At 45.8% G+C, this 20,177-nt stretch overlaps 1 protein-coding gene across 1 annotated transcript; it reads left to right on the top strand.

The window, feature by feature from the left end:
- Positions 1-810: 810 nt before the first annotated feature.
- Positions 811-19,448, top strand: AK2 (adenylate kinase 2). Its single transcript, XM_007468698.1, has 6 exons — positions 811-920; positions 10,261-10,386; positions 12,151-12,261; positions 12,388-12,482; positions 17,845-17,917; positions 19,081-19,448. Exons 1-6 carry the CDS (start codon positions 822-824, stop codon positions 19,300-19,302), a joined length of 726 nt encoding a protein of 241 aa, XP_007468760.1. The 5' UTR covers positions 811-821; the 3' UTR covers positions 19,303-19,448.
- Positions 19,449-20,177: the final 729 nt, after the last annotated feature.

The following is a 20,177-nucleotide window of genomic DNA, read 5'->3' as shown; positions in this document are numbered from 1 at the left end:
GAGAAGCTCCTGTAATCACACTATACATAGATCATCACTTGTAACTATCAAACAAATTGGGATTTTGTTGCAACTGTAGTTTTGTATCCCGTTTGGTGAACATTTTCCCATGCAATTAAATATTTTATGCATTGGGGGGGGGGAATTCCAGTATACAAATTTGTTGCAATTTATTTAACTAAGCTCTTATTGTTGAACATTTAGCATATTGCCTTTGTTTTTCGTTTTTGTTTTTTTATTTACTTGTTTTGGACTTTGGGGCTGTTATAAGTGCTTTAATTAGTATATTTGTGAGACAGATCTTTACGTATATCGTAGATTATGTCCTTTGAATTCCTGGAAGTGGAATTGCTGGACCAAAGGATATTTGATACATATTTGCCAATTTGTCTTCTACGACTGATTTCACCCATTTGTACTCCCACGGGCAATTTTATAGGACTTCACTGGGGTTGCCGGTGTCACTAACTGTCAAAAGCCAACCTAGAACTCCCAACCCGGCCTCTAGGCTTGCTTCATGTTTTCCCGCCCACTCCGCATACCCGCCGCGCGCCCCACATCCGCGTCCGTGATGGCCCTCCCCTTCCTTACTCCCTTACCGATTCTGTCCAATCAAAAGCAGCCTTCCCCAGTATCGCTGAGTGGTTGGTAAGATGAAGTTTCCGTCGCTCTCAGGGGTGGGCGGAGCGGGCTGACGGACGTATCGACGGGCCAGTGTGAACGGCGAGCGGGGCGTGCGTGGCGTGCGTGGCTCGTTGGCCTGGAAGCGGTGGACCTCGGAGGACTGCAGGCTGGTTGAGCCCCGAGTGGCTTCGGCGGCCATGGCTCCCAACGTGCCCATGGCCGAACCGGCTAGAGAGTGTCCTGAAGGCATCCGGGCCGTGCTTCTAGGGCCGCCCGGAGCCGGCAAGGGTACCCAGGTGAGTTGCTGAGCCGGGCTTGTCGGCAGAGCCCGTGGGACTCCAAGGTCAGGGCTGCCAGAGGTCTGGGTCGCCCCTGAGCCGGGCCGCTGGCTGAAGCCTGGAGGGGTACCCTGGCTGGAGTCTGGGGTTCTAGCAGGTGTTTGGGGGAGGGTCCACAGTGGAGGTCGAGGGAGTCTGAGTTAGAGTTCTTGAGGGACCCAGGCGTGACGTGCCCTGTTAGGTGATCCTAAGGACTGATTAGATCCCTTAAGGGTTTAGAAGCTGGGAAGATTTGAAGGGTGAGGTGAGCCCTGGGCTGAGGCATGTAGATTACAACCCGAGTGGACGCAGGGACCCCAGATTGCCTGCGATTTGGTAGTGGGTTGTCGAGGGTTACGTTCCAGGAACTCGGGGTAGGGGGACGTTTCTGGTAATGACTAACGCCTGAAGGTGGAGTAGCATCTCCCGCTCATGGGGGAAAGCGGGAGTTGGCCTGTGCTGGTTAGGAATACTGCTAAGAGAAATGAGGTATGACCTGCCTGAGACAGTTAAGTTGGGGGGATGGGAGAGAGTACCTCAATATACAGGTGAGAAAACAGGCCCAGAGAGGTCAGGCGGCTTTCTCAGGTTAGCAAAATTGACTTCATGGAGCCTGGAACCTCAGGGCTCTGAGTGATTGGAGTCTGAAGTTACCTTCTGCTGACCGTGGGGCCTCGCTTGGCACCTGGGACGTAATGGGCCCATAGATCAAGGTTGGGATTTATGATCTCACTTAGGATTTCGAAGCCCATAGGTTGGATTATCAATATCCTCCTCCTGCCTGGGATCTGGCATTGCCCCACCCCACCCCCGCCCTCAAGTTTTTGCTTGCTCTTAGGGTCTAAAGAGGGAATTCCTGAAAGTCTGATCTGCTAAGGGAATGGGGTTCTGGGTGCTGCTCTATGCCCCCTCTTCTCTTCTGAGCCCTTGCAAAGATTGCAAAGTCCTGGCAGACAGATCATTTGTCTTACTCATTCTTGGGGCTCCTGTGACACCCAGCACATTATTTGATGAGGTTACTGGAAATGGATAAACACAGATTCATATGGGTGATGAGGAGAAGGGGAGTCTTAGAGATTCAGTTCATTCCTGTGACTTTGCTTTTTGTCTCTGTCTACTAGGTGAAGGAAGACCACTTCCCCTTTTCTCTCTATAGCCAGAGCCGATTTGCCCTTGAGTGTCATTGTTACCTAACCCCCTTGTCCTCAGTAAGATTGAATGCTCCTCTTTCCTGTTGCTACCACCCTCAGTTATTAGGTAACCCACAGTTTAGGAATGTTTAATCCCAAACTCTACGGACTTTTGCTGAGTGACCGAGATAAACGAGGTAGCTCAAATGCATCAGTTGTTTTTTCTTAGTTCATATTGAAGTTAATAATTTCAGTAGTTGTGAAAGGGACAACCCATCCCTGTGCTGAGACAAGGGCTTTATAGTTTAGCAAGCTTTGTAACTTCTAAGCCTCACTGCTCTCACCTGAAAAATGGGGCTAATACTTAACCTTACTCATTCAACATGTCATGAGCACCGAACATCAGAGACAGAGCAGTAAAGAAGACTGATAAGGTCCTTTCCCCCCTAGACCAAAAGTTAACAAGGATACTGGAAAATTATGTTATATATGTGTGTAAAGCACACCTAGATGACAACCTGGCACACAGTAGATGTTCACTAATTATTGACTCCCTATCTTAGTAACACATCCCCCCACCCCCCAACTTAGCTGTATCTTGTTGTAAAGGGTAATGTTTTCAGGAAGTTTTGAAGAAAATTATACTATGAGCTGATTTATAAGGGTGTATGTATGATGGGAGTTGGTCAGAGAAGGCCTTGTAGAAGTCAAGGAGATGTGATTAGAGCTGGGACTTAAGGGTAAGATTTACACAAGTCGCTTAACCTCTGTACACCTTTCTCTCCATAACTGGAACAATAGGAATACTGGTGGTTGTAGTTTTAATGGAGTTTTAAAGAACAGTGTTCCTAAATCAGAGGTTGCAAAGTGGCAGCCTGCAGCAGAATTTAGCCTGCAGACACACCCAGCTTTTTATTATGAAGAGTTTGAAAAGACAGGATTGTGTAATGAGCCCCCATGTACCCATTATCCAGCCCCAGCTACCATCAGCTGGTGGCCATTCCTTCCCCATCCACTTTCCCTTCACAGATTATTTTAGAGCAGCTCCCAGACATTATAACACTTCATTTGTAAATATTTCAATGTGTATTTCTAAAAGACGAATTCTTTTTTGTAAACAAGCACACTATCCCCTAAAAACAATAATAACAGTAAATGTTTACATTTCCATTCATGTGTCTCACAAATATGATCATTTCAAGTCCCTTCTAATTTACAGGTTCCCCCTTTTTTTTTTCCTTACAGCTTTTTTGTGGAAGTTGTTTATTCTGGGAGTATCCCTCTTTCTGAGAATTTTTTTATTGTATCCCCATGCCAAACTTAACATCTTCCTCTTTCTTTCCTGTAAAAAAACAATTAACCAGATCTGGGTTCAATTTTTGGCCCAACTGCATCACAGGTGGTGGTGTGCTGTCCATTAGGAGGCATACTGTGTCTGCTTATCTCTGATGTTCAGTGCCTGGGTCCAGAAATTCACTGTGGGTGGCAAAATGGTGATGTTCTACTTATATCATTCCCTTTTCATTTATTAGCTGAAATATTTCTATAAAGAGAAACTTCTCACCTACTATTTGGTATGGTTTGTATAGTAAGGGTAGGTTAAATGCTTGATTTATTCCTATAATTTGTCAGCTTTCAATATAATAAGTTGACCACACAGTGTTTTCAGTTGTGAAATTTCACTTAAAAATCCAGAGCTCTCGTTTCTCTTGAGAAGTCAGATCTGGTGGTTCTGGGCCTCCATTCCAGCGTGGCACGCAGTTGAGTGGGGATGCCGCTTTGGGTGGTCCATGTGCTCTCCTGTCCCCTGCATAGCCCTCTTCGCTGCCTGTTGCTTATATTTGACCCACTTCATTTGTGTTGCCTGCCTGGTAAATGTTTGTAATCTTTGATGTAAAATCCTAACCTGGGTTAGTGCCTAGTGCCTGCTCAGTAATGTTTGTTTTCTTCCCACTAGTGCTTCCTTTTATACCTGCATAACTCAGTATTTTAGGTATTTAATGTTGGCATGACTGAAATAATCTGTTTCCTTTTACAACTTTTTATTTTTAACTAAAATAGTTAAACATTTTTAAACTACCTGCTTTTGCAGCAACATAATAATGTCTAAAACATCTGGAACACTTGGATTTGTTGTTTTGTTTAAATAACCTTACTTCCCTGTCTCCCTTTTAGGGTTAGATGTTCCTATCGTGTGGCCAAAGCGGGTATGTTTTCTGTTTCCTCTGCCAGCCCCTTTCATAGTTTCTTCCATGTGTCCAGCTGACACCAGTTCTTCAAGGCCAGCACACTTAGGCTGTCAGCTGCCATCTTGCAGGTCAGGCTCTGTCAGTTATGTCAGTGCGTGGACGCTCACAGTGCAAAAACAACTCTGTGAGACCCATGCTCTTACTCCCCCTTTTACAGGTAGAGAAACTAAAGCTCAAAGAGCTTGTGCTCTAGGTTACAGGGCAAGTAATTGTCTGATCTTGCATCTGAATGACTTCAAAGCTCCTGCTCTTTCTCCTGCTATCTGCTGCCCTGGGTTAGATTTGTCTCCTGCCCTATGCATGTTTTGTTAGATAAGTTCCATGCTAGAGATGCAGGGCAGCGCTTGCCTTCAAGACATCACCACCCCCACCCCCACTGCATCTTATAAATATGAATAGGATATGGCTTCATTCAAAGGGATATTGCTAATGGCGCCCCCCCGCAGCTAAAGATGTTACAGGTGTCATCTGATTTAATCCTGCAGCCCTAGGAGGAAGGTCCTGTTGTTATCTTTGCCTTTGCCTGGTAAACTGAGGTCCAGTGTGTATCTTGCCCCAGGACATACATAAAGTAGCAAAGATAGGATTTGAATTCGTGACTGATTCTTGAACAGCATTACCATCTTATCTTTGCTATCAGTCTAGGTGTAGGGGCAGAAATGAACATGCATGCAAGCAGTACTTACTAGTGCAGAGTACCATATGGGAAGTGTGAGATGAGTGACTGACAAATGCTAGGACAGTTCGGGGTTAGAAAAGAACTATAATTTGTTGAGAGTCTTCCATTCTTCCTCCTACACACCCAGTGATGTTGGTACTAATATATCTAATTTATAGTGATTAAAGGATCTCTGGCCTGAGGTTACATGGTCAGTTAACAGGCCGAGCTGAAATTCAAACACAGGTTTCTGTACTTTTAAAAAACTTTTTTTTTTTTTTTTTTTTTTTTTTTTTTGTGGTACATGGGCCTCTCACTGCTGCGGCCTTTCCCATTGTGGGGCACAGGCTCCGGATGCGCAAGCCCAGCGGCCATGACTCACGGGCCCAGCCGCTCCGTGGCATGTGGGATCTTCCCAGTCCAGGGCACGAACCCATGTCCCCTGCCTCAGCAGGCGGGCTCTCAACCACTGCGCCACCAGGGAAGCCCTAAAAAACTTTTTAATTGAAGTATAATATACATAGAGAAAGGTGCAGATATCCTAGGTGGGCAGCTTGATGAATTTTCACATGTGAACACACTTGTGTAGCTTATACCCATATGAAGAAACAGAACATTGCCAGCCCTGTGAAGGCCTCCTTGTGCTCCCTTCCACACATATATGCACACTTCCCCAAGGACAGCCACTAAGGCTCTGGGTGGTGGTGGTGGTGGTGGTGTTAGTAAAGCCATGTGGTATCATGGATAAGAGCTAGGGCTCGACAGTCTTGAGGCCAGTTGCCAGATCTGCTGTTACTAGCTTTGTGATCTTGGGCAATTTAGCCTCTGAATTTCATTTGTAAAATGCAGATAAAAATAGTTACTACCTCACGTATTTGTTATGTATTATACATACTAAATACTGTAAAACAATGCATGGAAAAATTGCTTGGCATCTTGCAAACACCCAGTTAACTGATGTTGATATGATTCCTTCTTGGAGGAAAGAAAGGGTAGTTGGGGAGGGTTTTTGTTGGGAGAGATATGCTCAGAATTTGACTACAGAGGAGGGTAGCGCTTGGACCAGTAGGAGGAAGGGAGAGGGCATTCTTGCATAGAGAGGATCTTGAGCCGAGGTCCATGGAGAGGCTTATGTTATGTAATTGGAAAGCATATATAGAGCAGCTGTTTGCCGTTGTGCAGGGCATCCTGGTAGGGGACTTGTGGAGGCAAATTTGAGTAGCTTGGGAGGTATAGGAAGTTGGTTGTGGACGACACTGAGTGCTGGACTAAGGTATTGGGACTTCTCCCCTGTTGCCCTGGGGGAACATTGAGGCTTCTGAATGTATGTTTGTTGGGGGGTGGGTAGTATGTCCAGCAGTATTTTAGGAGATGATTGCAGCTGCATGTACAGAAGGATTGGAGGTGGAAGTGGGAAAGGCAGCAGTAGAAAGATGATTTCAAGGTAAGAAAACAAGTTAGCTTGATTAAATCAAATCTTCAAGACTGACATTTTCCCTTTATTTCCCTAAATGCCAGGCACTATGGTGGATTCTTTTACATATATGATCTTGCCAAATCCCCATAACAGCTCTGAAAGTAGACATTGTTGTCTGTACAGTAAGTCCCCTACATACGAATGAGTTCCATTCCGAGAGCGCGTTGTTAAGTCACATTTGTTCGTAAGTCCAACAAAGTTAGCCTAGGTACCCAGCTAACACAATCAGCTATATAGTACTGTGCTGTAATAGGTTTATAATACTTTTCACACCAGTAATACATAAAAATAAAATAAAACATTTTTAATCATACAGTACAATACCTTGAAAAATACAGTGGTACAGTACAACAGCTGGCATACAGGGGCATAGGGTGAACAGGCAAGAAGAGTTACTGACTGGAGGAGGGAGAGGAGGTGGGAGATGGTAGAGCTGAAGGATCGTCAGCAGTAGGAGACGGAGGGCAAGCTGCAGTTTCACTCACGCCTGACATCGATGGCACAGGTTCTGGTTCCTTGCTGGATTCAACTCTATCTACCCTCTTGAAAAAATGATCCAGTGATGTCTGGCTAGTACCTCTTTTTTTCTCATCATAGATGACACGGTAGCACCAGATTGCATTCTTAACGGCTGCTGCAACCTTCATGTACCGTTCTACTTTTCAGGTGCTGGGCCTCAAAAACTAACAGTGCCTCCCCAAATAAAGAAAATCCCCTGCCGTTTCCTGCATCGTGAATCTCTGCGGTTCTTCAGTTACTTCTTCCTCTTGTCTCTCTTCGTTCTTTCTCTGGGCCTCCGATTCCTGGCAGTTCTTAGCAGTACCAGCTACGTCACCACTGCTTTTATGCTTGCTTCCAGACACCTGGGCTTGAAATAAAGACACTTTACTACTGTACTCTATACAGTGCTGTACAGTAAAGTACACAAAAGCGCAGCCACTTGTAGAGGACGCACGCACGTGACAATGTACGCCAGACACGTGAACTTACATGATTGGACATGTGAACGCACGTTTGCATCTTTGAAAGTTTGCAGCTTGAAGGTTTGTGTGTAGGGGACTTACTGTACTCTAGAGATGAAGAAACCAAGGCCTTAAGGCTATATATCTTGTTCAGGGTGACACAGTGAGTAAACTGTAAATCCCGGGTCTGTACCACTATAAAACCCAGTCTTACACCCCTGCCCCAGGGCTTCACAATCTGTGAATCAGAATCCCACCATGCTACCTGAAAACCACTCAGTCATACACTTCAAGGGCGGGCCTGGCTGTGTATTTTTAGCAAGTGCCCTGGATGATTGTGATAATACACTGATGTTTGAGAACACTAACCTCACCATGCTGCCTCCCTAGTGGTTTTAGCCATTCTGAACCACACCCCCTTCCCAAACCACAGGTTTCTCCTACAGATGGGGGGCCTGTTTCTTGGGCTCAACAGTAGCCCATGGGTAGTGAGACACATGTGGCTCAGGGCCTCAGCAGCAGCTGAGTGTGGTCCAGGGGTCAGCAGCACAGCCAGGCCTGGAAGCTTGTTTAAAATGCAGATGCTCAGGGCCCACCCTGTAGAATCAGAATCTGCATTTTAGCAGCACCCTCAGGTGGTTTGGAGTAGGAGAAGCATTCCTCTAAAAAAAGTATAAGCGTGAAGTGTAAGGGGAATGAAATACAGCTATTTCATCAGGCTTCTATAGTTTGCAAGTAAAGAGTAATGCAGAAAAGAAAGACCTTGAAAGGAGGTCTTTTATTTACTGAATGCCTACGGTGTGTCTGATATTTATTTCATTTTATCCTCACAACAGCCCTATGAAGTAGACATTATCCCTATTTGACTGGTAAGGGAACTGAGATTCTGAGAAATTAAGTAACTAGCCACAGGTCATAAAGCTATTGAGGGCAGCCAGGGCTCATGTGCAAATCTGTCTGACTCCAAAGTTCATGCTCTTTGCAGCCCACCCCATCAACTTCTGTGCAGCCAGCAAGAAATGAAGGAGTTAGTCTTGCGCCATGCCGCATCTTCCCTCTGGGAGTGTGCTTCCACACAGCCATAGAGTCTAGTCACCTGAAATAGCACAGAAGAGTCCTGTGGTAAAAATTGGAAGGTAGGTGCTAAGAAGAGTCCTGTGGTAAAAATTGGAAGGTTAGGTGCTAACAGCTCTTCTCTGGTGTTTTGGTTACTCTTTCCCCTGTAACAAGCCTGACCTCCCAATTTTTCACCCAAGTTAATTTCAGCAACCAAGGAGAAAGATTGGCAGAAAAGCACAGCTCTCTGGGTTTGTGGCCACTGTGCCAGCCCGAAGGACCAGAAGGTTTTCCATCACCAGAGCGTCCTGACCTTCACTGGTTTCCCAAGTGTGGTTTTAAATACCTCATCTGGGTTCCATTTTGCTATGAAGTCAGTTCTCTGAGCTGAATCAGTCCATGAGTCACAAACCAGCACTGTTTCCCTGAGCCCTATCTGTTTAGCCTTTACCATGTGAACCTAAGAAAGCTCCCAGTGAACTGGTTTGAACAAGGTTCCCACCCTACTTCTTTACCAGAACAATTGAACCAGAAAGCAAAGTGTTAGGCTCCTTGAACTGATGCTATTCCTCATGAATTCTGCATTCTTTTTTGCCACTACAAAACCAATGTCGGACTCTCCAGGGTCTCTTCTCTTCTAGTCTTCATTCTGTGGTATAGTCACCAAACTATGAACTCATAGAGGACAGAGTCTGTGTCTCCTATTCATCTGTTTCCCTGGTACCCAGCAAGGTTCTTAGAAGAGGCATCTTCGAAGTATTAGTATTTTCGTTCTGTATGAATGAATGTGGAATTAAGACAGGGATTACAGTAACAGCTGGTGTTCACTGAGCACTTACAAAGTGCCTGGCCCTGCATATGTGGAATTCTATATAATATCATCAACCCAGTGATATAGGTACTATTACCATCTCCATTTTACCTAGAGGAAATTTAAAATTTAGAAAAGTGATATAATTCTTCTCAAGTCACATAACCAGTCATTGGTGGACCTGGTGTCTGAAACCCAGGCGTTTGACTCTCAAGCCCATGCTCTTAGCCAAAAGGCTATATTGCTTCCTAAAGCTACTAAGCACTTACTGTTTTCCAGGTGCTCTTCATATATATATCTCATCTGATCTTCACAGCTACCTTCTGAGACAGACTTTTCGCCTTCATTTTAGACAAATGAGAAAACTGAGCCTCTTGAGAGGTTAAGTGATTTGGCCCAGATAATGCAGCTACCTAGTGACAGGGAAGGGAAGAACCGAGTCTGCCTGAGGGAGACTTCTGTGCCTGGCTCCAGCTGCCTCCCACACTGGTGACCACAGTACTTGACAGCCACACGTCCATCCCTTTGGCGAATATTCATTCAGTACATTACATGCCAGGCATTGTGCCAGGTGCTTTATATACATGAACTCTTTTAAACTTCCGAGCAACCGTGTGAAGTGTTGGTACTGCTGTTTCTGTTTTTCCCATTTATAATGGGGAAACTGAGGCTTATGTGTCACGAGTGTGTCTAGTAGAAGTAGTGATGATAGCTGATATTTACGATGGCTTCCTGTGCTAGGTGCACTGTTTTAAGTGCCTTATATGTATTATCTCATGTAATGCTTAACTACAACCCTATAATCATATGTTAGAATATAATGTAAGGTACTTTTATCCCAGTTACAGGTAAGGAAATAGGCATTTTTCAGAGTTCACATAGCCGGTAAGTGGCAGGGCCAGGTTCACACCCAGGCAGTCTAACTCCAAGGCCTGCGCTGTTAACCATATCTTGTTTTTTGCCTTCCCCTTCATAGGCACCCAAGTTGGCTGAAAACTTCTGTGTCTGCCATTTGGCTACTGGGGACATGCTGAGAGCCATGGTGGCTTCTGGCTCAGAGCTGGGAAAAAAGCTGAAGGCAACTATGGATGCCGGGAAACTGGTAGGTTTGGTGGTACCAGTGAATGTTGATATTCCTCAGAGTCTAGATCTGCCCTGCTTAATAGGGTGAGCACCAGCTACATGTAACTACTGAAATTAATTTTAATTTAATTTAATTTAAAATTAACTTCCTCAGTTTCACTTGCCACATTTCAGGTTTTTGCTAGCCCGCACAGATATAGAACATTTTAATCATTGTAGAAAGTTCTGTTGGACAGCCCTGTGCTGCGGGGTGTTTTAACAAACTGGCACATTATGTGAACTTTTACAGTAGCAAGTTACTTGGTTCATTCTGAATTTATGACACTTATTTTATTCACGGTATTCTTGAAGTTCCTTTGTGCCGGCACATTTTGTAATACACCCAGTTTTTTTGTTTGTTTGTTTGTTTGTTACTTTTTTTTTTTTTTTATACCCAGTTTTAAGGCCAAGAATGAAACTGGCATCCCTAGGCCAGAACTCAAGGGTGATTCAAGAGAGGACTCAGGAAGTCTCAGAAGTGTTTTTAATCTACTTTTGTGATTCTGTTCTGTGTCTTTAACAGAGGGGTTGCTTGGCAGTTGACAAAAGTAATCCTTCTTATTTGGTGAATATAATAGCATTTCCTCTTGTTTTTAGTCCAGTTGATCTGATTGGAGAAGTACAATTTATTACCTACTAAATGTTTTTTGAATAGTGCCAGAGCTTAATTGTAACTGAGTTAGTCATTTTGTGCTTGGCTCTCTGGTCTTTACGTATTTTAGAATGTTGGTTGGGGCGGGTGCTGGGCCTCCTGTCAGGCTTTGAGATTCTGGACCTGGGGTAGCCCTGCCTGTGCACCCAGCTGCCCCTTTACTTCTAGCTTTCCCTTCATGTTAATGAGGCCGTAAGTCAAGCCATAAAGCTAGATATTTTGGACTTTGGGTCTTGGTGGAAGATCCTGTACTGAGAAAAAATTGGGTTGTGGCAATGAGATTACTTATCTCCAGGCTTCACTTAGTCGCAGAGCTTATACTTTGTCCCCAAGTTCACAGCTGGTCCCAGGAGATAAGAGCATTAGCTACCAAAATGGGCAGCCTTCACTCTAATACTGGCAGGGAACTTTTCTTGCAGTGAAAGCCCAGGAGGAAAACCAGTTTTTGGAAGCTAGGAAGGATCCTTGTTGGGGTTTTTAGAGAGGCTCAGAGGAGTGTTGGGCTGGCTTCTTGGTTCCTTGGTTCTGAACCAGTCTTGCCAAGGTCAGTGAACTTCTCTGTTGCTTCATGTCCGAGACTGCCTGGGTCGCTTTACTGTTAGCCTAATCAAAATTGTGAAACAGGTAAAGTTGGTGCCGTTCTACATTCTGGTCAACCCCCATTCTCTCCTAGAGCCCTCCTAAGGTGGTCTCTCAGCCATATGTCCTCACTTATGTCTTGAAGACAGCTGATTGCTGAGGAGCTATTATCTGATTGCTAGGACTCTGACTAATGGCCAGAGAGGCCTTCAGGACCTAAGAAATGGTGGTCTCTTGGTGGGGTGTTAGGCACTCCCGTTCCTTCACCCAGATTACTGGGACACAGGACAATCTCAAGGGAAGAGAATGTGTATATGGCAACCACAGAAATAATCATGCAACTGAATCTTGCAAATGGAGCCACTCCATATTTGCTCTGATTTTTGCTTCTTTGGGGTCAAGAACCTGTTTAGTAATCAGGTTATACAGACATAAACTTATGACCCTGGAGTTGGGCTAATGCCACCTAGTTAATGGATTTAACCCCAAGATTGTTTTGTTCTTGACTTCCAGGTGAGCGATGAAATGGTCGTGGAGCTCATTGAGAAGAATTTGGAGACGCCTCCATGCAAAAATGGTTTTCTTTTAGATGGCTTCCCTCGGACTGTGAGGCAGGCAGAAATGGTGAGTGGCTTGGTTTTGTATCACCATTGCATGAAAGCAAATCCTGGCCCTCTATCTCTATTCCTTTGAGGGAAATGGGTCTTATCAAGCTCTGGTAGCTTAGGTGGGCCACACGCTTTTTTACAGCTTGATGACCTCATGGAGAAGAGGAAAGAGAAGCTTGATTCTGTGATTGAATTCAGCATCCCAGACTCTCTGCTGATCCGGAGAATCACAGGAAGGTATTTGTCCCCTGAAGTCCCTTCTTTTCATGCTTCCTCAGAGCTTTGTCAGACGACAGGAGCTGCTCTGGCCTAATCCCAGCCACGAAGCTTAGTGCCGTTTCCACATGGATTGACCTTATTTGGTGACATGGGATGGGGATGTGGAAGGAAGAGCAAGGGATCTGAAGTCCAGCAGCAACTCAGTCCTGTCACCTTTTAACTCTGACCCTAGGCAAGTTTCTTAACCTCTCTAAGGCTGTTTCCTCATATGTAGAGAGGAAGTAATAGTACCTGCTTCAAGGACCCATTGTGCATGGTAGATAGCATGTTGTGCATATTTCAGAGCCTTGCTTACCTGGGTGCTTAAGAAATACTAAATTCCTGGGCTTCTCTGGTGGCGCAGTGGTTGAGAGTCCGCCTGCCAATGCAGGGGACATGGGTTCGTGCCCCGGTCCAGGAAGATCCCACATGCCGCGGAGTGGCTGGGCCCGTGAGCTGTGGCCGCTGAGCCTGCGCGTCTGGAGCCTGTGCTCCGCAGCGGGAGAGGCCACAACAGTGAGAGGCCCGCGTACCACAAAAAAAAGAAAGAAAGAAAGAAATACTAAATTCCTTATATGTATATCTCCATTTTAGTGCTTTTTAAGTCCGATTTCAGTTGGAGTTGCCATACCTTGCTGTAGCCTTTTTATTATAAAAATAATAGGACCATCTACACAGTTTAGAAAATTGAGGGAAAACTTGCTCATGGTACAGCCAGCTCAGCGAATAACACTATAATTTTTTTGCGTGTTTTGTTTTAAAGTGCTTATTTCTCTATAGTAGTTAACGTTGAACACAGAAATGCTTCTGCTTCTGATGAGTTTGCTCCTAAAAAGTGCCACTGCTTTAGGCTACAGTTTCCTCAGCCCTCTTTCACTACCACGCTACCATCTGCTTTATGCCTTCCAAAAATATGTGGGAAGCTCTCAACCACTAACAGACCCTCCCATTCTTTTTTTTTTTTTTTTTTTTTTTTTTTGCGGGTCTCTCACTGTTGTGGCCTCTCCCACTGCAGAGCACAGGCTCCGGGCACGCAGGCTCAGCGGCCATGGCTCACGGGCCTAGCTGCTCCGCGGCATGTGGGATCTTCCTGGAGTGGGGCACGAACCCATGTCCCCTGCATTGGCAGGCAGACTCTCAACCACTGTGCCACCAGGGAAGCCCTCAGACCCTCCCATTCTTGTCCTTATTATGGGCTATATAGCTTTTTTTTTAATCCCTCAGTCACTTTTTTTTTTTTAATTAATTTATTTATTTGTTTTTATTTTTGGCTGTGTTGGGTCTTTGTTGCTGGGCATGGGCTCTCTCTAGTTGTGGTGAGCAGGTGCTACTCCTCGTTGCGGTGCGCGGGCTTCTCATTGCGGTGGCTTCTCTTGTTGCAGAGCACGGGCTCTAGGCATGCGGGCTTCAGTAGTTGTAGCACTGGGGCTCAGTAGTTGTAGCACTGGGGCTCAGTAGTTGTGGCTCGTGGGCTCTAGAGCGCAGGCTCAGTAGTTGTGGCCCACGGATTTAGTTGCTCCACAGCATGTGGGATCTTCCCAGGCCAGGGCTCGAACCCATGTCCCCTGCATGGGCAGGCAGATTCTTAACCACTGCACCCTCAGTCACTTTAATGGAGCCTCAGGAAGGTGGTCAGCCTACCATCTTGAACCAGACTTCCATGACCATTATTTTTAATTGCTGCATGATATTTCACAGTACGTGAACCATCATTTACTTAATTGTTCCCCGATTGTTGTACATTTGTGCTCTTCCAGTTTTCCATTGTTAAATTCATGCTGTGGCCATCATAGTATATGTAAGTTTTTTAATTAAGGGGGCAGTGTTTTCTGATTGTAAATGTTATTACTTTGATTTCCTAATGAGGTTGAACATTTTTCTCCATGTGTCTGCAGTCCATATCTTTAAGGAGAGAGGCAGCAGAGTAAGTGTTAGAGGTGTTCTCCTGGAAGGCTGTGTTAGATACAGTGGGGTCCACCTTATATTAATTTTCTTTTCAGATGTCCAGGTTTCATGTTTCCAGCTATTGCATAGGCTCCTTCAGTGCAGGAATTTTGTTTCTTTGCTCTGGCACAGAGTAGGCAAGCAAAGTTGATGTAGTCCAAGAAGCAGTAGGGTTGACAAGAAGGGACATGACCAGGGCTGGGGTCCCGGACATTGCAAAGCAGATGTTAATAGTACTAGGTGACACGAGGGGCATTTGATCTGATCAGCTCAGCTTCCTAAGTGCCTGCTTTGTGCAGGCACAGCTCTGGGAGCAGGGGACCAGTAGAGAATATAGAACAATATGCTGGTGCCCATGTCTGACCTCAGAGCGTCTACAATCCCTACATGAAACCTGGGCTGTTTAGTGCAATAGGGGTCCAGGAAGACAGCCTGGGGGCAGGGAGGGAAGTCTGGCTAGGAGAGGTGTAAAGTCTGACTTGACCTTCCTGGATAGAGAGGATTTTGCTGAGGCTTTCCCAGAAGGGAGTAGAGGCAAGAATGAGTATGCATTGAGGGAGAGGCTCTAGCTAAGGCTTCTGGCAAAATGTCTGTCCAGAACTGGAGAAGTGGCCTGGGAGGCTGGGTGGCAGAATGAGTGCAGTTGGGAAGGTGGAATGGGAGCCTGGCTGGGGAAGGTCTGCCAAGGAAGAGACGGTAGACGTGACTGAGTCAGGAATCATGGGATGTTCTTAAGCCACTAGGCGTTGTGGCAGATATAGTATTTTAAGAACATTAGCTTCGTCCTGGTATACAGGCTAAACTGAGGGAAATAAGAAACAGACAAGGACCCCACTTGGAGGAGCCTGATGTGATCCACCGGTGAAGTGATGGAGACTGGGGTTGGCTGGTGGGGCACTGAGAGATTCTGAAGAACAAACTCCAGAATTGTAGAGGGCGAAAGAGGCAAGACTCGGTCTCTCGGTTTGGAAGTGAGTGGTGTAGTGCGGCCCTCTCCCTTACAGAGGAGGAAACAGAACAGGTCAGGCGGTGTAAAGGTGTTTTTCCAAGCCCACTTGCATATCAGTGGCAGAACTAGCACCAGAAACCTGCTTTCTGCCTCCTCATCCACTATGCTGATGGTTGCAAGAAAAAGAGTCAGGAACTAGGCAGTTTAATTTGGATCTTATTTAAATCCGATGTGATAAGGACCCCACTGTAAATGTCTTTGGAATTGGCTCTGACCTCACTTCTATGGGTTGTTATTTTATTTCTTGCCATAAGTATGGCTGGTGGGTTTTGATTTTAACCTATTCAGTGTTGGCTGTCTGGTATCATTAGCCTAATGTCTTGTACCATCCCCATTTTGTGGATGAGAAAACAGGTGTCTGAAGTATGACACCCAAGGTAGCAGTGGCTGTAGCATCCCAGCCCGATCCCTCCACATCTTCACCTCCACATCCAGGCCAGGCTCAGTGGCTTGTAGAGCTGTCTTGGTTGGTACTTAAGACCAGTCCCATTTTAAGAACTTGGAGATTGGTTTCTTTTCCCTTCTAGGGAATGAGTTTTGCCTTCTTAAAATGATATTTGGAAGTGGGGAAGGAGCAGTGTTATATGTAACTGGAGGGCTGAGGGAATCTGGGAATGCGCAAGAGCTGATGTAGAGACACGGAGAGGAGAGAATTGTGTTTGTTGCAGCCTGGCTGCTGTGTGCCCTGTGCTTTCCAGAAGGTGAAGAAACAAGGTCCAGGGACTTCCCTGGCGGTCCAGTGGTTAAGACTCCGCACTTCCACCGCAGGGGGCATGGGTTCGATGCTGGTTGGGGAGCTAAGATCCTGCATGCTGCACAGCGTGGCCAAAAAAAAAAGAAACGTCGTCCACACTTCATGCCCCCAGCCCTTCCCAAAGGAAAGCTGTAGCTGAGCCCCGCAGCTTCTGCTCTCCCTCTCCTTGGGTCTCCTAGTGGGTGTCATTTCCCAGTGGATGCACCAGAGGAACCCCTCCAGCAACTCAAATAAAGGAGGGCCCAACCTCGTGTTACATGATTGCAGTCACAGGCCCACTCAGTGTAACTTACTCAGTCTGCTATCAACTTGTCCCCCATGCTGTAAATGGACCACCTTATTCTATAAATGGACCACTTGGCCCCCCAAAATACGCTGTCATTAAAACACAGTATCACATTTTACAAACGTGTGGCTTCGATAGTCTAACCCAGACTTTCCCAACTGATGTGCTGAGATATTGACCCCCTCAGCCACCAGAGCAAGCACGCTGAATACTTTCTGTGTATGCCAAGAGGTGAAAAATGTTGGGAAGCTCTGGCCTAACAGACCTTCATGAGGAGAGTAGCCATCAGTTAAATAAGCAGACCTTGGTTGGCATAGAATTGGGAAGCCACGCGAAGTTGTGGGCACCAGCTGCTGAGCAGTGTTTGGCCTGCCTCCTTCCCTGCTTAGGTTTCGGGGCTCCTGTGGTGTGACCACTCCCAGGCAGGAGCGTGGGCTTGTTGCTTAAGGGGACGCAGCAGAGATGCAGCTGCCAGCTACATATTCTGTGCCAAGTAAATGCTTCTTCTCGAGCTCTTTATTCTGTGACTTAATATGTTGCTTTCCCTGATGCCTTGAATATTTCCCTCTGATGGCTGGGCTTTCTGTGTCTGTGTGGTCGCAGAGGTATTCAGCGTTGTCTGCTGGTGTCTGCATCCACAGCACATATTTTTCCTATAGCACCTTTCTGGTTTTATAACCAGACTAGTTTAGAAAATAAGGTTAGTTTCTCTGTCCTCTGTCCCCCATGGCACTTTGTCCAAATCTCTGTTAAAGGATTACCAAATTTATTGTAGTTATTTATTTCCACATTTGTCTCCCTCTCTAAATTAATCACTGTTTGTGAGCAGAGATCGTGACTCGTTGCTCTGTAGCCCCTGAATTCAGCTTAAGGCCTGAATCGGAATGGTCTCACACAGCCGAATTAGGCTGTCGTTATACCAGCCTCTTCAGCCAGACACGTATTTTAATGTTGGGTCAAAAGAGAAAACAGGGCTTCCCTGGTGGCGCAGTGGTTGAGAGTCCACCTGCCGATGCAGGGGACACGGGTTCGTGCCCCGGGAAGATCCCACATGCCGCGGAGCGGCTGGGCCCGTGAGCCATGGCCGCTGAGCCCACGTCCAGAGCCTGTGCTCCGCAACAGGAGAGGCCACAACAGTGAGAGGCCTGCGTACCGCCAAAAAAAAAAAAGAGAGAGAAAACATACTCCCTCTGGCATATGCCCAGTTATTTTCCTAAGCAAGAGATTCCTATAACGAGGTTCTCTGCTGGATTAAAGTCCTTGCATCCAGCTTCTCTGTCTGTGCTTGTCATCTTAGAGACCGCTGGGGTTCCGGCAGCCTGATTCCTGTTCATTTGCTGTCTTTCAGACTGATTCACCCCGAGAGTGGCCGTTCCTACCACGAGGAGTTCAACCCCCCAAAGGAGCCCATGAAAGATGATGTATGTAAATTCAGGACGGGAAGTTTCCTTTTCTTTCCTTCCTCTCTCGTACTTCGCTTTTTTTTTCTTTTTTCTTTCTTCCCTTTGTTCTTCCCATTTACCAATATTACAAACTTAACCGTGAGAAATATTGCTATCACGTAAATCACATGGACTGTGACTCATCTTTAGAGTGTCCCTCCAAGTGGTTTATTGCTTGACCTTGAGGTAGCCACCAGTGCCAGCCACTTCCCAGTGCCCAGTTTGTACCTGTCTTTTGTCCACAGCAGCCCCTTCCTGGCATCATGGCAACCTAAATGGTGAACTAATCAGGAGAAGGCTGCTTGGAAGCCCCGGATTAGAGCCACGGTTGGAAGGACAGTACTGAAGAGATGTTTGTTGACCAGCCCTGCTTCAGAAGAATATCTTCTCTCTCTAGTGACTGTACTGTGCCCTACAGATTCAGAAGAGCTTGGCCAGGTTAACACTGCCAAGTTCCTATGACAGTCTTTAATTGTTTGCACATGTAAAAAGGGGGTCTCACACTGTAATATTTGCCCTAAATAGTTCAACTTGTGTGTTTTAGAACACGCAGGCAACAGTAAGAATTTCCTGGATTTACCTTTGTCATATGAGACAAGTTCATCAGGTCATACAGGTTCCAAAGCTACCTGGCAACTTAGTCACGTTTCACAGAGTTGGCAGTTCTATCACTCAGTGTTCCCTGTCACTTGCCACTTTCAGAATGTTGATGGCCGGCACCCCAGTAAAAACACTGAATACTTATGCAGCTAAGATCCTAATTGCTGCTGCATCTGTGATTTTGATGTATTCTCCTGGTCTCAGGGGCCTCTGTCTTTCTTGTCTCTCAACCTAGAAGTGTTTGTCTTGGAAGCTGAACAGCCTGAGCACAAGCCATGAGAGAAAGACCTTGTCTATCCCCCTGTCTCAGCCCTTTCCTCACAATTGCTGTTTCAGGCTCCCTGATTTCTCTGGACCAAGTGGTCTGCTCCTGGGACCAACTTGCTGGGAATAGTGAAGTTCTTTATTGGAGGGGGTCTAGATTGTCTTATCTTTCCCTCTGATGGACTTTGGGATCAGACAGCATCTCAGATCTGCATCCAGCATTGGATTAGGAGAACTTGCTGAGTCCTGGCCTTTCATTACCCTCTTCCTGTTCTCAGATCACCGGGGAACCCTTGGTCCGCCGATCAGATGATAATGAGAAGGCCTTGAAAATCCGCCTGGAGGCCTATCACACTCAAACTGCCCCGCTGGTGGAGTACTACAGTAAACGGGGGATCCACTCTGCCATCGACGCATCCCAGACCCCTGACGTTGTGTTTGCAAGCATCCTAGCAGCCTTCTCCAAAGCCACATGTAAAGACTTGGTTATGTTTATATAATGTTGGGTCCAAAAGGGAACTTCTTTCTTCTTCCTGTCCCTGTTGAAGGAGTGGGTGGGAATGGCAGAGCAGGCAGAGGGAAAATTCTTCAGGCCAGCAAGAGTATCATTTGATGTACTGATTAAAAAAGCACTTGCTTCATGTATCTTTGGCATGTGTGCAACTCTCATCTCACCTGTGTGTGTGTGCGTGCGCGCATGAGTGTGTCGGTATAAGTATGTGTACACTCTCCTACTTTGTAAATTATAGGCAAGATTGCTTTACTAGTTGTTTATTTCTTTAGCCATACTCTAGATTTTACTTTATGACCAAAATAAACTAACTCAGGTATCTACCAGGCATTCCAGTTCCCTAGTATTTTTTCCATCTCCAACAGCTAATTAGAAGTCCTGGGTCACATGAAGTCAGGCAAGGCCACAGTTCCTAGTGGCAGACTGTTGGCCAGAAATTCCACTTGTTTTCTCACCCGTAATGAAAAGCCAAATGAGTCAGTGTGTGGAAAGGGATCATTAATTTTTTCCCCCTAAACAGGAAGGAAAAGGCACTTGCATTATAGATTCCAGAAATTACTGGAAGAATGTATCAGCATAGAAAGAGCCAGGCCAAGTTGGAATATGTCTGTGAACTGCACCATGGTTCTGTAAAGTAGGAATCATCTGGGACCTGTGTTGAATACTGAATTGTTGCCAAAGAATTAAACCAGGTGAAAGGTCCTTTTGAATTTAGACGATCTTCTGAACATCCAGGCCGGGCATCTGAGGGCAGCCAGTCCACTTCCCCAAAGAGAGACCAGGGTAGGTTTGTTTTTATTTTTAATGTTCGCCTCTGTTTCCAAGTATGAACAAAACAGTGATTTGAGGATCATTTTGGGATCA

This window comes from Lipotes vexillifer, unplaced genomic scaffold, assembly GCF_000442215.2.
Source record: "Lipotes vexillifer unplaced genomic scaffold, Lipotes_vexillifer_v1.1 scaffold1261, whole genome shotgun sequence".
Lineage (NCBI taxonomy): Eukaryota > Metazoa > Chordata > Mammalia > Artiodactyla > Lipotidae > Lipotes > Lipotes vexillifer.
Note: the sequence above shows the minus strand (reverse complement) of the source record. Positions and strands in the feature narration are given on the sequence as shown.